At 37.4% G+C, this 14,852-nt stretch overlaps 2 protein-coding genes across 4 annotated transcripts in view; both read right to left on the bottom strand.

The window, feature by feature from the left end:
- Window positions 1-2,953: 2,953 nt before the first annotated feature.
- On the bottom strand, window positions 2,954-5,783 carry LOC107709176 (PEX5-related protein-like). Its single transcript, XM_016513587.1, has 3 exons — window positions 5,577-5,783; window positions 4,806-4,963; window positions 2,954-3,724 (listed from the first exon to the last, which is right to left on the bottom strand). The coding sequence occupies exons 1-3, from the start codon at window positions 5,781-5,783 to the stop codon at window positions 3,523-3,525; spliced, it is 567 nt and encodes a 188-aa protein (XP_016369073.1). The 3' UTR covers window positions 2,954-3,522.
- Window positions 5,784-6,654: 871 nt separating this feature from the next.
- Window positions 6,655-14,852, bottom strand: part of LOC107709207 (PEX5-related protein-like) — a 95,249-nt gene continuing 87,051 nt past the window's right edge. For all 3 annotated transcript variants that reach the window (XM_016513643.1, XM_016513644.1, XM_016513645.1), the window contains 4 exons: window positions 11,168-11,374; window positions 9,752-9,917; window positions 8,981-9,138; window positions 6,655-7,900 (listed from right to left, as the gene is read on the bottom strand). In XM_016513643.1, the coding sequence (XP_016369129.1) occupies window positions 7,699-7,900; window positions 8,981-9,138; window positions 9,752-9,917; window positions 11,168-11,374 (733 nt within the window). In that variant the 3' untranslated portion in view covers window positions 6,655-7,698. The remainder of the gene's footprint in view (window positions 7,901-8,980; window positions 9,139-9,751; window positions 9,918-11,167; window positions 11,375-14,852) is intronic.

Genomic DNA, 14,852 nt, shown 5'->3' with positions numbered 1-14,852 from the left:
AAGTGGTACATTTTTTTTGTTCTTCTTTTTTTTTTTTTTTTTTGCAAAAAGTGTGCCAATTCTGTAGTTACTTTACAAACTTGCCCACTTGTTTGTTATACTTTTTAAAAAAAAATTTTTTTATGGATTTCCTGATCCATATATTGTTTAGAAACACAAACATGGCAAATGTGGGAATCCTCATTCGAAAATCTGTTCAAACATACTTGTGACTCATAATGTTTGGATTGTTCAATAAAATCCACAATTGTTTCTCTGTGCCATTTTCATGTTTGGTGATGCCAGATTTGAAACGGGAGATTTCAACAGTGGAACCTTTGTTTTTGAGCCCCTAAAAAAATAACAGCTAAATGCGCTCATGGCAACAATTTGTGATCAACAGCAACAACCAGGCATACAAACTCTATTCCAATATTTTATTTTAAAAGATAACTTTTCTATATGCATCTATCTTTTAAATATTGGGCCAGTTAATAAAGCCTATGGCAAACATTCAGAAAGTTTGCATGTACAAATTCAGAAACACAGCTCTGAATGATGCATAACATATATTTGAGTCTCTAACTCTAAAGGCTTTAGTAAATCTGGCTATTGCAATAGTAATACAAGTCACTATAAAGAAGGTCTTGTTGAGATTAATCACTGTAATGCAAAAACTGCTTGTTTGTAGATATTTTACAGTAAATATGCCATATTCTTCAGATCAATATATATTTTGAAATGCAAAATATTGTGATTACAGTTATATATCATAGAAGTCATAGAAATGAAGGGTATAGATTAAAATAGGCATGTCAAGGTCATGCATATAAATAAATCTACAGCATTCAAAAATAAGGATATTCGGCATGCGATCATACTTCAGGAGTACTTCTGGAGCATGAATTCATCTAGACAATCACCTGAGATTGTACAAAGTTCTAGAAAAGGGGAGATTTGACCTCAGGCGTGAGAGAATCTACAGTATCTACTGTAACATTCAGCTACAAAGCACAAGCCTGTTCTAACTGTATCGATGAGCATATACAGGACTTTCCAAATAGGTTCGGATACAGAATAATAAAATAAATACATAGAGCAGTAATTAAATAAATATAGTAACAATTAATAAATTAATAACACTTTATAATGGGTGCTTGAATGGCTTTGCATGCTTTTTCATTGATATAGCTTTTTAAATAAATAAATTCTTGCACTAGGTGGGAATAATAAAAATATGATGCTACAAATAAAAGCTCAGCTGGATTAGAACCATTGCTTAGGCTACGTATAAATTAATCCTGATACATTTGAACGTTTTTTTGTTACACTGGCATTTTCCAATAGTTTCACTTCCTCAGTAAAACGTTGAAAAAAAAACCTAACTTGAAAAAGTGATAGTTCACCCAAAAATAAAAATTCTGATTCAAAAGAAGAAATTCTGAGGAATGTAACCAAATTGGCCATTAGTATGGCTTAGTATGGGGAAAAAATACTGTGGAAGTCAATGGCTACCGGCAGCTGTTTGGCTACAAACATTCTTTAAAATATCTTCTTTTGTGTTCAACAGAAGAAAGAAGCTCAAATAGATTTGGAACAACATGAGGGTGAGTAAATGTTAACAGAATTTTTTATTTTGGGGAGAACTATCCCTTTAAATCATCTTAATATGCGTGCATAACTGAGCTGATGTGTTTCAGCTCACTGAGATGAATCCGAGAGACCACATATAAAGTTCTCACGCTATTCTTCGTGCACAATCATTTTCTTAGCAAAATATTTCACCACTTAATGGTGTGTCCAGGTCGCACTCAATTGCTATTTCATGTATGGCGTCTCAACTGTCCTCATGATTTGCTGCAGGACAGCAATTGCGAGTAAATTTTTATTTTTGCAGTAATGTAATATAAAGATGGTAAAGAATGTAATATCTTTAATGTGCAGGTGAATAGCACATAGCTGGCACATGTTGGTATGTATAGCTACAACGTGTCACATGACTAAACGTGTCAAATATCATATTCGAAAATGTCCATTTTCACATTGCCATGTGAAAACGTTTTATTCCACAAATTTATGTGGCATTTTCAAATGTATCGACTATCGTCAGAATCTTCTAAAAGCTGTTTTCACAGAACAAAAACAGCACCTCAGTGGGGACGAAATGCCAAAATGTTGAGAAAAAGACATTTTCAGATGTATCTGGATTAATGTAGATGTAGCCTTAAAATACACTAAACCATCTACAGGGGATTACCAGATCTTCTACCTTCTACCTACCAGTTTACACCTTAAAACACAAAATGTGACAAAGCAAGTACAGATTTCTGGTGCTTTAGGCTTTTCTTCTGCTTCCGGCTGCATGAAAAAAAAAATCTATAGGTTTTGCATAGCATTTTAAAACGTAGGACTTTTCTTGAAGCGCATATGCAACATTAAGCACTTGCATGTTCACACTGATGAGCAAAATAAAACACCATGCAAGCTGGAGATGAACCATAACAAGTAATATGAGGAACACAACAATATTAGGGTATAAAACTGTGAAGCTCACAAATAGTTTGGCTTATATTTTGGGCAGTTTCTTGTTTTCCTGTCAATCCCAGGCTGATAACTGTGGCAAAAGGGGCAGTGCATCGAATTTTGTGAAATAATCAGCGTAACATTTCAAAGATGTGGTATGTTTCACAAAAATACCTTGATGGAAAATAGACTTCTATATCAAGAGGTCAAAGTATGGCAAGGAATGGCTTTTATCTGGTATCATACCGATAACATCTCAATTATTTATTTTGCATGCAAGATAAGTAAGGCTTTTTAATCTGGTCTGCAAGCTCCAGGAAATAAAGGGGATGATGCAGCAGAGATCAGGTGAGGAGTGTCCAGGGTTGAACTAAGTGCCACCAAAATAATAACCCCACCATCTCAAATAAAGAGTGCAATCGAACCAATACATGAAGTCTACGTATGGCAAGGAATGGCTTTTATCTGGTATCATACCGATAACATCTCAATTATTTATTTTGCATGCAAGATAAGTAAGGCTTTTTAATCTGGTCTGCAAGCTCCAGGAAATAAAGGGGATGATGCAGCAGAGATCAGGTGAGGAGTGTCCAGGTTTGAACTAAGTGCCACCAAAATCGATAATAACCCCACCATCTCAAATAAAGAGTGCAATCGAACCAATACATGAAGTCTATGCAGTACAGTACGTCTAATCAAATCATTAATGTGAAGCCAATGTTGTTCTTGCACATTTATAGTCTGCGTTCCTCTCATCAATTGTGGTTTTCTCCGATTCCCACTGTTACATTGCAGGTCTAGCTGATATTTTCTCTAAGGCATACTTGTACAATCTTCACCCGGCTTTGTGCTCTTTAGGGTAATCGTAAACTGATGTGCAAATCTAGTAAAATAGTATTATTATTTAGCACTCATTTCTCAGGAATGTAAAGGTGCTCTGCGAAACAAAGGTTGCTTTTCTGACAAAGTTCTTCTCATAAAGGACTTTGGATATTTGCCATGGTTAAAGGGTATCCTCGCTCACATATCCAGGTTAAAAGCTCTCATGAGTAAGTCCAGGTCTCCTATGTTAGCAGCTTGAAAGAGCTCCGGCTGGTCCAGCATGGACAGCGCTATCCGCAGGGCCGCCCAGATGCTTCCAGACATGACCTGGTGCGAAAGCTGCCGACTCCTGCTCTTCCTCTGCAGGCTAAGAGCCGTCAGGAAATTACTGGCTGCCTCCCTGCAATAAATAAGCAATTAAATAAATAAAAAGGGTCTCTTTACATATATGGGCACTTTTGGCCCTGTGGTCATTCAGAAAATATTTTTCCCACACATTTTTAATGGTTTATTTATTTGTCCTTCTACAACAGTGAACATATTATGCACATAAGAATTCAGTTATTTTTGTAAAAAAAAAAAAAAAAAAATTAGATGTAGTTAATGAGGTGCATATTTCCACTATTTTTTTTAAATTATACATTATGTTTAATAGCATTTATTATGAACATTGTACACATTTTTTGCAATAAAATGGCAGGCTCATTTGGCTTGCTAAGGCTAATTTTATAGCTTAAATTGTATGCATTTTAAATACACAAAATTAAATAATATTTTCACATATTTTGACAAATTTGACTGGAAATCATGAACACTAAAAATTTGTTTACAAGTGATATTTACCCATTTTTTTTATATATTACCTGCTGTTTACCTATATTTTCTTCTATGAAACAATGAAGTCAGGTCAGATTTTTTGCTTAAAGAAGAGCTCTAATTTGTGTAGAACTATCTAATATCTTTGTGTAGAACATATTACTGTATGTTTAGTCAAATAAAGGCAACTTTGGTGAGCAAGAGACTTTTTATCCTTAGAATCCTAATTTTGACCGGATATCTATCTATCTATCTATCTATCTATCTGATTATATGGCTTGTACAAAAGTATAACTTTCAAACTTCAGGCTCATCATTTTCGTAACTAAATCATAATTAATAATACTTTTATAATGGAGTTTCTTATTTTAAAGATTAAAAAGCTAAGTGTGGGCCAAGAGTAAAATAATAAAATATGCATAAATGCATTTGAAAAGCAGCTCAAATCAATTCTGAAGGCATTTAATGTGACCCTCGTAAACAAACAAAAAACTGGGACACAAAAGCTCCAGCAGTTGAAGAAACACCCATAAATCAAGGAATAAATGCTTCCTTATTATGCTGCATTTAGTCCAACAGAACCTCAGGATCAAAGTATTTAAACAAAAAGTTGGGGGATATATTTTCCATAATTTTCAGGTCAAGCCCAACTCTCTGTCACAAACCTGTGAGCGCCCATGTTAATGCAGCTGATGCCGAGGTTGTAACGTGAGCGGATGAAGCCGGGCTGCAGCTCCAGGGCTCTGGTATAGGCCTCCACAGCCTCCTCGCTGCGATCTCCATTAGCCAGCGTCGCCCCCAGTCGATTCCACAGCAGGTAGTCCTGTACACACCAACGGCAAAAAGAATCCCTTCCGACTCAGTGTCACGGATCAAAATAATTATCGCTCTGCGCTTCAAAGATTACGCAGTTACATGCGACTGATTGTTAATACCATTAAGATATGATATGCTCTCTTTCTTTTAGGGATAAAATATGACCTTTAAGTACAGTGACACTGCATAAAACAGAGGTACAAAGAAGTTGCCTAGTTCCTAATGTCACAAGGAGCCTGGTATCAGAGTTTCACTTCCACATTTCCATTATCTTTCATCGTATTCACGCTCTGAGCCCCCCAGCAGGCAAGCAGACATTACCAAGTCCAAGCAGATGGGGAGGATTTTCGATTGAGTGTAAATGCAGTCTACACAGGGGGACAGAATTTGGCTTAGCAAGCATCAATCGTCGACAAGGTGACCCACAGGGTTCTGGAGTCAGCACTCATGAATGGTAAAGCTCCCCTCAAGTTTCAAATGAACTGTTTCAAAGATTTCCGAGACACTTTTTAAGCCCCCGTGACTTTTTCTCCCTCTGTCCTTTGCCCTCTGCCTTTAGGGAGCGTTTCTGTGTGATTTAGCCCCAGTTTGTCAGTCGAGTACACTGAGAAGGGATTTACCTCCGGCCGCACTGACAGCGCTGCGTTGAAGGCTTCCACTGCTTTGTTGAACTCGGAGCTGAGGTTATACAGCACTCCCAACCCTGTCTGCAGGTCTGGGTCGATCGTGTCCGAGTTGTGCTGGGCAGCTTCCAGGTACAGCTCCTTCACCTCGGGCAGCAGGGGGCTGGAGATAAAAAGGGAGAGAGCGCAGAGACTCAGAGGCATTGTCCTTCAGGGACGTCCCTACCAGAAACATCATCAAAATGTGTCATTTAATAGCTAAGAAAAAGGGAAAGGGGCTCTCTAGAGAGAGATTTAAGTTGTTGGTACCAAAAATATTCCATTTAGGAGGGATTGAAGTGCTACATGCAGGAGAAAGTAGGAATTTTTGCAACACTGAGTGCAGTTGTAAACCTGTCACTTTAGCAAGGTGACCAGACGTGCCACTTCCCAGGGACACGTTTTGCACAGGATTTCTAAATTGCCTAAAATAAGAAACATTACTTAGGCTACATCTACATTAATCCAGATACATTTGAAAACACTCCATACACACTAGTGCTTTCAGGGATCCTCACTGAAACGTCAGAAAATGCTGGTAAACAGTTGACGTTAGCCACTGACTTACATAGTAGAGGGAAAAAAATACTGTGGAAGTCGATGGCTACCAGCAAATGTTTGGTTACCAACATTATTTGAAATATCTTCTTTTGTGCTGAACAGAAGAAAGGAACTCATCCATGTTTGGAACAACTTGAGGTTGAGTAAATCTTTCATTTTTGAGAGAAGTGCCCCTTTAAATCATCTTATGCGTAAAACATAGATATCTATAGGTAAAATATGCGTCACATGGCTAAACGTGTCATCATTTTCGAATACGTCTGTTTTCACATTTCACCTTACAACATGAAAACATCATTTCAGTTTTATCCACTCTGAGAGCATCTTCAAAAAGCTCTGTTTTCACAGCACAAAAACACCACCTCAGTGTGAACAGAAGGCCAAAATATAGAGAAAAATATGCATTTTTAAATGTATCTGGATTAATGTAGACGTTGCTTTAAAGTACAATAGACCATCTACAGGGTACTACCAGATCTTCTACCTTCTACCTACCAGTTTACACCTTAAAACACAAAATGTGACAAAGCAAGTACAGATTTCTGGTGCTTTAGGCTTTTCTTCTGCTTCCGGCTGCATGAAAAAAAAAATCTATAGGTTTTGCATAGCATTTTAAAACGTAGGACTTTTCTTGAAGCGCATATGCAACATTAAGCACTTGCATGTTCACACTGATGAGCAAAATAAAACACCATGCAAGCTGGAGATGAACCATAACAAGTAATATGAGGAACACAACAATATTAGGGTATAAAACTGTGAAGCTCACAAATAGTTTGGCTTATATTTTGGGCAGTTTCTTGTTTTCCTGTCAATCCCAGGCTGATAACTGTGGCAAAAGGGGCAGTGCATCGAATTTTGTGAAATAATCAGCGTAACATTTCAAAGATGTGGTATGTTTCACAAAAATACCTTGATGGAAAATAGACTTCTATATCAAGAGGTCAAAGTATGGCAAGGAATGGCTTTTATCTGGTATCATACCGATAACATCTCAATTATTTATTTTGCATGCAAGATAAGTAAGGCTTTTTAATCTGGTCTGCAAGCTCCAGGAAATAAAGGGGATGATGCAGCAGAGATCAGGTGAGGAGTGTCCAGGGTTGAACTAAGTGCCACCAAAATAATAACCCCACCATCTCAAATAAAGAGTGCAATCGAACCAATACATGAAGTCTACGCAGTACAGTACGTCTAATCAAATCATTAATGTGAAGCCAATGTTGTTCTTGCACATTTATAGTCTGCGTTCCTCTCATCAATTGTGGTTTTCTCCGATTCCCACTGTTACATTGCAGGTCTAGCTGATATTTTCTCTAAGGCATACTTGTACAATCTTCACCCGGCTTTGTGCTCTTTAGGGTAATCGTAAACTGATGTGCAAATCTATTAAAATAGTATCATTCAGCACTCAGTTCTCATGAATGTAAAGGTGCTCTGTGAAACAAAGGTTGCTTTCTGACAAAGTTCTTCTCATTAAGGACTTTGGATATTTGCCATGGTTAAAGGGTATCCTCGCTCACATATCCAGGTTAAAAGCTCTCATGAGTAAGTCCAGGTCTCCTATGTTAGCAGCTTGAAAGAGCTCCGGCTGGTCCAGCATGGACAGCGCTATCCGCAGGGCCGCCCAGATGCTTCCAGACATGACCTGGTGCGAAAGCTGCCGACTCCTGCTCTTCCTCTGCAGGCTAAGAGCCGTCAGGAAATTACTGGCTGCCTCCCTGCAATAAATAAGCAATTAAATAAATAAAAAGGGTCTCTTTACATATATGGGCACTTTTGGCCCTGTGGTCATTCAGAAAATATTTTTCCCACACATTTTTAATGGTTTATTTATTTGTCCTTCTACAACAGTGAACATATTATGCACATAAGAATTCAGTTATTTTTGTAAAAAAAAAAAAAAAAAATTAGATGTAGTTAATGAGGTGCATATTTCCACTATTTTTTTTAAATTATACATTATGTTTAATAGCATTTATTATGAACATTGTACACATTTTTTGCAATAAAATGGCAGGCTCATTTGGCTTGCTAAGGCTAATTTTATAGCTTAAATTGTATGCATTTTAAATACACAAAATTAAATAATATTTTCACATATTTTGACAAATTTGACTGGAAATCATGAACACTAAAAATTTGTTTACAAGTGATATTTACCCATTTTTTTTATATATTACCTGCTGTTTACCTATATTTTCTTCTATGAAACAATGAAGTCAGGTCAGATTTTTTGCTTAAAGAAGAGCTCTAATTTGTGTAGAACTATCTAATATCTTTGTGTAGAACATATTACTGTATGTTTAGTCAAATAAAGGCAACTTTGGTGAGCAAGAGACTTTTTATCCTTAGAATCCTAATTTTGACCGGATATCTATCTATCTATCTATCTATCTATCTGATTATATGGCTTGTACAAAAGTATAACTTTCAAACTTCAGGCTCATCATTTTCGTAACTAAATCATAATTAATAATACTTTTATAATGGAGTTTCTTATTTTAAAGATTAAAAAGCTAAGTGTGGGCCAAGAGTAAAATAATAAAATATGCATAAATGCATTTGAAAAGCAGCTCAAATCAATTCTGAAGGCATTTAATGTGACCCTCGTAAACAAACAAAAAACTGGGACACAAAAGCTCCAGCAGTTGAAGAAACACCCATAAATCAAGGAATAAATGCTTCCTTATTATGCTGCATTTAGTCCAACAGAACCTCAGGATCAAAGTATTTAAACAAAAAGTTGGGGGATATATTTTCCATAATTTTCAGGTCAAGCCCAACTCTCTGTCACAAACCTGTGAGCGCCCATGTTAATGCAGCTGATGCCGAGGTTGTAACGTGAGCGGATGAAGCCGGGCTGCAGCTCCAGGGCTCTGGTATAGGCCTCCACAGCCTCCTCGCTGCGATCTCCATTAGCCAGCGTCGCCCCCAGTCGATTCCACAGCAGGTAGTCCTGTACACACCAACGGCAAAAAGAATCCCTTCCGACTCAGTGTCACGGATCAAAATAATTATCGCTCTGCGCTTCAAAGATTACGCAGTTACATGCGACTGATTGTTAATACCATTAAGATATGATATGCTCTCTTTCTTTTAGGGATAAAATATGACCTTTAAGTACAGTGACACTGCATAAAACAGAGGTACAAAGAAGTTGCCTAGTTCCTAATGTCACAAGGAGCCTGGTATCAGAGTTTCACTTCCACATTTCCATTATCTTTCATCGTATTCACGCTCTGAGCCCCCCAGCAGGCAAGCAGACATTACCAAGTCCAAGCAGATGGGGAGGATTTTCGATTGAGTGTAAATGCAGTCTACACAGGGGGACAGAATTTGGCTTAGCAAGCATCAATCGTCGACAAGGTGACCCACAGGGTTCTGGAGTCAGCACTCATGAATGGTAAAGCTCCCCTCAAATTTCAAATGAACTGTTTCAAAGATTTCCGAGACACTTTTTAAGCCCCCGTGACTTTTTCTCCCTCTGTCCTTTGCCCTCTGCCTTTAGGGAGCGTTTCTGTGTGATTTAGCCCCAGTTTGTCAGTCGAGTACACTGAGAAGGGATTTACCTCCGGCCGCACTGACAGCGCTGCGTTGAAGGCTTCCACTGCTTTGTTGAACTCGGAGCTGAGGTTATACAGCACTCCCAACCCTGTCTGCAGGTCTGGGTCGATCGTGTCCGAGTTGTGCTGGGCAGCTTCCAGGTACAGCTCCTTCACCTCGGGCAGCAGGGGGCTGGAGATAAAAAGGGAGAGAGCGCAGAGACTCAGAGGCATTGTCCTTCAGGGACGTCCCTACCAGAAACATCATCAAAATGTGTCATTTAATAGCTAAGAAAAAGGGAAAGGGGCTCTCTAGAGAGAGATTTAAGTTGTTGGTACCAAAAATATTCCATTTAGGAGGGATTGAAGTGCTACATGCAGGAGAAAGTAGGAATTTTTGCAACACTGAGTGCAGTTGTAAACCTGTCACTTTAGCAAGGTGACCAGACGTGCCACTTCCCAGGGACACGTTTTGCACAGGATTTCTAAATTGCCTAAAATAACCAGGTTTTGAAACCGCCAGAGCGATTCGAAAGCATGGAGACGCTCTATAGCTCTCACGGTGCTTTGATGTCATACAACGATCGATTGTCGCAGCGCAAACAACCAACACCTGATTATTTTAGGTAATTTAGAAATAATCTGCAGAACGTGTCCCGGGAAGTGGCACGTCACAAAAAAATTAAGTTGAGAAAATCTTTAAAATAAATGACCATCATCCTCTTGACGCGACGTTAGAAGTTAGAAGTTAGAAGTCCCTGTGTACAATTATAAAGGTTTGCAGGACATTATTATTATTTTTTTTTCTCGAAGTTTGATGTAGAAAAATTGTTTTATTGTTTGATGTTTTAGAATAAAATGTTTACTTTTTAACTTTTTTAATTTAAATGGAGTGGAGTTTGGGGAAGGGATTAATGGGGGCTGGTTGGTATAAAAAAATAAAGGTTATTAATATAAAATAATGATCATATTAATAATTGAGCATTAATAGTAATTAAGCAAAAGAAATGACCATTTTAGAATGTTTTCTGAAGTATTGTGTAACACAAAAGAATGAAGTAATGGCTGTTGAAAATTAAACTTTGCAGTCACAGGAATAAATTAAACGTTAAAGTATATGAAAATAGAAATGGGTAAATTTTAAAAGACGATATCTCCGTTTGCATTGAACTTTCAGCGCTGCAACTTTGCAGATATTGTTTATGCTCAAACAGCAACATTACACACTAACTAACGTTAAAAAAGTGAAATCGCAATCAACCACCCCTTTAAAAAAATTATACTTTTTTTGATCGAAAGTAACTGCAAAAATGGCCAAAACTTGAAGCCAGTTCTAAATTGGTTAGCATAATTTGTTTTCAAACTACTCGTTTGATAATATTTTGTTTCTTTTGGGGCTGCTGTATATTTCTTACATGGCACAGGATGTATTTGTAACCATACCAGCCCATTGCAGAAGGGTAGGAGGGTCTCCGTGAACCAGGTGAGGCCTGCAGGTGTGTGCGGCTCTTCAGAAGTTGCTTGTATTTGGGGTTGTGCCTTATCCAGCTCAGCAGCGCCTCACATGCTTCCTGCCTCATGCCCGTGTTGGTCAGGCTCACTGCCAGGGCCATGAGGGCCTGGAGGTTGTTGGGGTGGAGCTCCAGACACCTGCACACACATACAACGGGGAAGCATCTAAAAAACCGCTGCTTTTGATGGACACTAATTAGCTGTCTGCCATCATAATGAGAGGCAGATGCTTCCTGATTAGTGCTGGTTTTAATTTATGGGTGAATACTTGTGTCATCTTGTGTGTCTGCATGGAGACCATCTTAACATATTTCATAAAACCAAAATAAATCATTTGCTCAGTTTATGATGGAAGTCGCATTCCCTGTTTTATAAGCGTAAGAAAAAACACGGCGTGGCTGACATCTGGATATTGTTTATTACCTCACACTGGCTACATGGGTGCATCAAAGAATAAAAATGGAAATGTAACAATGCCAAATAAAAGCCTTTTACTAGGTTGTCTTTATGACAGTCAGTAAAAACATTTCTCTTGTTGTCCATTAAAACAAAAGCAGTGCACATTGCTAATGATTTATCTGCTACATCCATCAGAAATGTCAGTTCTAATCTGATCTGATCTAATCAGATTTAGGTAAAAGTATACTCACCCCCTCCCAACCCTTCTGCCAAATAAGATGACGGCTTTGTCCCAATTCACATGCTGACACTATAAAAAAAATTTACTAAAAAAAGTACTTCGATATTACTTATGGGTAAGTTTTGTGGAACACACCACTATAGGCAAATTCCAGTCTGCATTTTTGGACCTCTAAAGGCATAGGCGGAGTGTGTGTAAGGCTGGGCTGAAATAAATGAACTTTTCCACGACATTCTAATTTATTGAGATGCACCTGTACTGCAAATATATACACAATAATTGTTTATTATTTAATTGATTACCAAATGATACAACAAATGATATATATTCTGCTATGACATCATACATCCACTAAAAATAACTTAAAGGGGTGGTTGACTGGGTTTTTTCTAGGCTTGATTGTGTTTATGGGGTGCAGTCTAACATGTGTTCATGCTTCGTTTTTTAAAAAATGCATTTTTCACAATTTACCTTAATTCCACACCTCTCTGTCCCTTCTCTAAAAAACGCCTCGATTATTTCCTGTTTTTATGAAGCCCCTCCCTCAGAAATACGCGATGGGCTGAGATTGGTCAGCTGGCTCAGTGTGTTGTGATTCGCTAAACCGCCTCTAGCATGCGTCTGAACATCCTGCCCCTCAAGCTCAGAATGTGTTTCGGTAGGCGTTTTTACAGTGTTGCGCATTTTAACCAATCACACACAATGCAATGGCCAATCAGAAGCGTTCAGAGAGTCATCGTTCAAACTCATCAGTTTTGTTGAGTGCGCGCGCGTTCGCTGACTGAATTCCGGACTCTTGCGAATTCTCTCATCATAAACAACAAAGCGCAGATGTACGTACAATGTAAGTAAGAGATTCATTTAACAGTGTATACAGCTTCAGTGATTATAACGTAAGTTTTGTTTTTTTGAGTGCTTAAACTCGCGATAGATCAATGTTAGTGTGTTATAGATAAATGTTAGTGATAATGTCACTTTCTATATAGGTTATAATTTATTCGCCGTTTGAATAACCGTGGAAAGGAAACGTTATATAATGATCAATTTCTAATGTTTTTATTAATTTGTAATCACGTTAAATACAAATTCAGTCCCATTAAACATTTTTTTTTAGCCATGTCTGGTTCTTGCCTAAAAAGACGGGTTTATGATGTTTAATACATTTGGCTGCTTTTAGCCTTACCCTGGAGTTGGTTCACCCTCCGCGTATGTCTAAAGGTCAAAAGGAAGTAATTTGACCATTTATGATCACATGAACCTGAGGTTAATTCATTTAAACGCATTTCAGTTTAGGATTTAAACTAATTTAAATCTAACAGCAAGGATGCATTAAATTGTTCAAAAGTAACAGTCAAGACATATACATTATTAAAAAAAAAAAATCCATTTCAAACAAATGCTTTTCTTTTAAACTTTCTATTCATCAAATAATCCTGAAAAAAAAATTGATCATGGTATAAAAATATTAAGCAGCATAAACATTTTCAACTCTGAGGATATTATTGGAATAATATATTAAATTATTAAGAGTAATATTGGATAATATTAGAAATGCATCTTGGGCATCACAGGACTAAATTACATTTTACTTTGTGACTTTGTTTGCATGTAAACTGTATCAGCATTTGGCGAAATTCATTCACCTCTGGGTAATACAGTATATTTAAGAAACTTGTGTGGCAGCTTTGACGTTACATTCCTTGTCACAGCTAAAGCTGTCAAATGACAGTCAAAAAAGACATTTAAAGTTTTGCACCCTAACTTAACTGATGTGGAAGAGTTTTATTGTAGTTCTACTCTATTTCTGCTCTACTAGTTCTATCTTGCATTCTATTTAGGACGAACAGGATGTGAACTGCAGCAACTGTGTGGTCCAACCACAGATGATACACCATTTTAAAATGACATCTTAAATTACGTTAGATAATATCAGAGAGGCAGACATTATAAAAGCACTCTATTCAAAAGTGATATGAATACATGGTACCAAAACACAGCTTTGAGTGTCATTGCTGATTAACACACATAGATTGGAGTTTTCACCCCGGTTGCTCAGAGGAACATGGTATGAGATTATGGCTGGCTGTTCTATCCAAAATGAATGTAATCTCCCAAAGGCCTCTGTGCTTATGAAATGCAATTTTAATTGGATCACCGGGTTATTACAGTAGCACTTTATCTCAAGCAGGAGAGGGCACAGCACAGAGCTTTGTCTCATTTGGTGTCACAGATGGAGGTGTCCGACTCAAGGCCTTCTTCATTTTGAAGGGTCTTGTTTATATTGCTTTTACCATTTCTGTTCTGAATGGGGATTAAAGGAATATTTAGATTTGCAATAAACAAATCCATCATTAAGACGTTTTTAACTTCAAACCGTTGCTTACTCTATCCATAATATTGTTTTCTCCAGTACAAAAGTTATCTCGTCTGAATCAGGAGAGAAATATGCACAGATAAAGCATTGTTTATAAGCAAAAACAGTCCAAAAGAGTTCTAAACAAATATGTTAGTGGGTTTTGATGTGAGAGGACAACAGGCCATGGACTTTTTCACTGGAGGAAGCACTATAGACCAATTCAGAGTAGATGTCACAGTTACGTCACTTGCAGCTGCGCGCGCATAGTGGTTGCAGAAAAACACTGGGAACAAGTGGAGGTAAATGGGTAAAATCCATGGAATAAAAGAAAAAAATATTTTTGTGCCTTTTGATGTCAAGATCGGAATGCAAATAATTTTTATAGAATACTGTCGTCAAAGACGCCATTTGAAGCTAAACGCAGACGTTTAAATGGACATACTATGGATGAAAACTGCTATGATTACTCTACTTTTAAAGCATAAATTCGATTTAAACAATAGGTCTACATAATATTCACATATGCTGTTCATAGGGGACATATTGTATTAGCCCTACAGTTGAAATACATGCATGAAATACTATTTAAACCTATAACATTTTACATAACATTTAACTAT

This window comes from Sinocyclocheilus rhinocerous, unplaced genomic scaffold (genome assembly GCF_001515625.1).
Source record: "Sinocyclocheilus rhinocerous isolate Xijiao unplaced genomic scaffold, SAMN03320098_v1.1 scaffold55, whole genome shotgun sequence".
NCBI classification, from domain to species: Eukaryota; Metazoa; Chordata; class Actinopteri; order Cypriniformes; family Cyprinidae; genus Sinocyclocheilus; species Sinocyclocheilus rhinocerous.
Note: the sequence above shows the minus strand (reverse complement) of the source record. Positions and strands in the feature narration are given on the sequence as shown.

Bases quoted from the DNA above. Each gene is read 5' to 3' on its own strand.
- LOC107709176 (XM_016513587.1), bottom strand. From the start codon at position 5,783: ATGCCTCTGAGTCTCTGCGCTCTCTCCCTTTTTATCTCCAGCCCCCTG. The intron at 4,964-5,576 runs GTAAATCCCTTC...TGGTGTGTACAG, and splicing joins CGCTGTCAGTGCGGCCGGAG to GACTACCTGCTGTGGAATCG. The intron at 3,725-4,805 runs GTTTGTGACAGA...TATTTATTGCAG, and splicing joins ATTAACATGGGCGCTCACAG to GGAGGCAGCCAGTAATTTCC.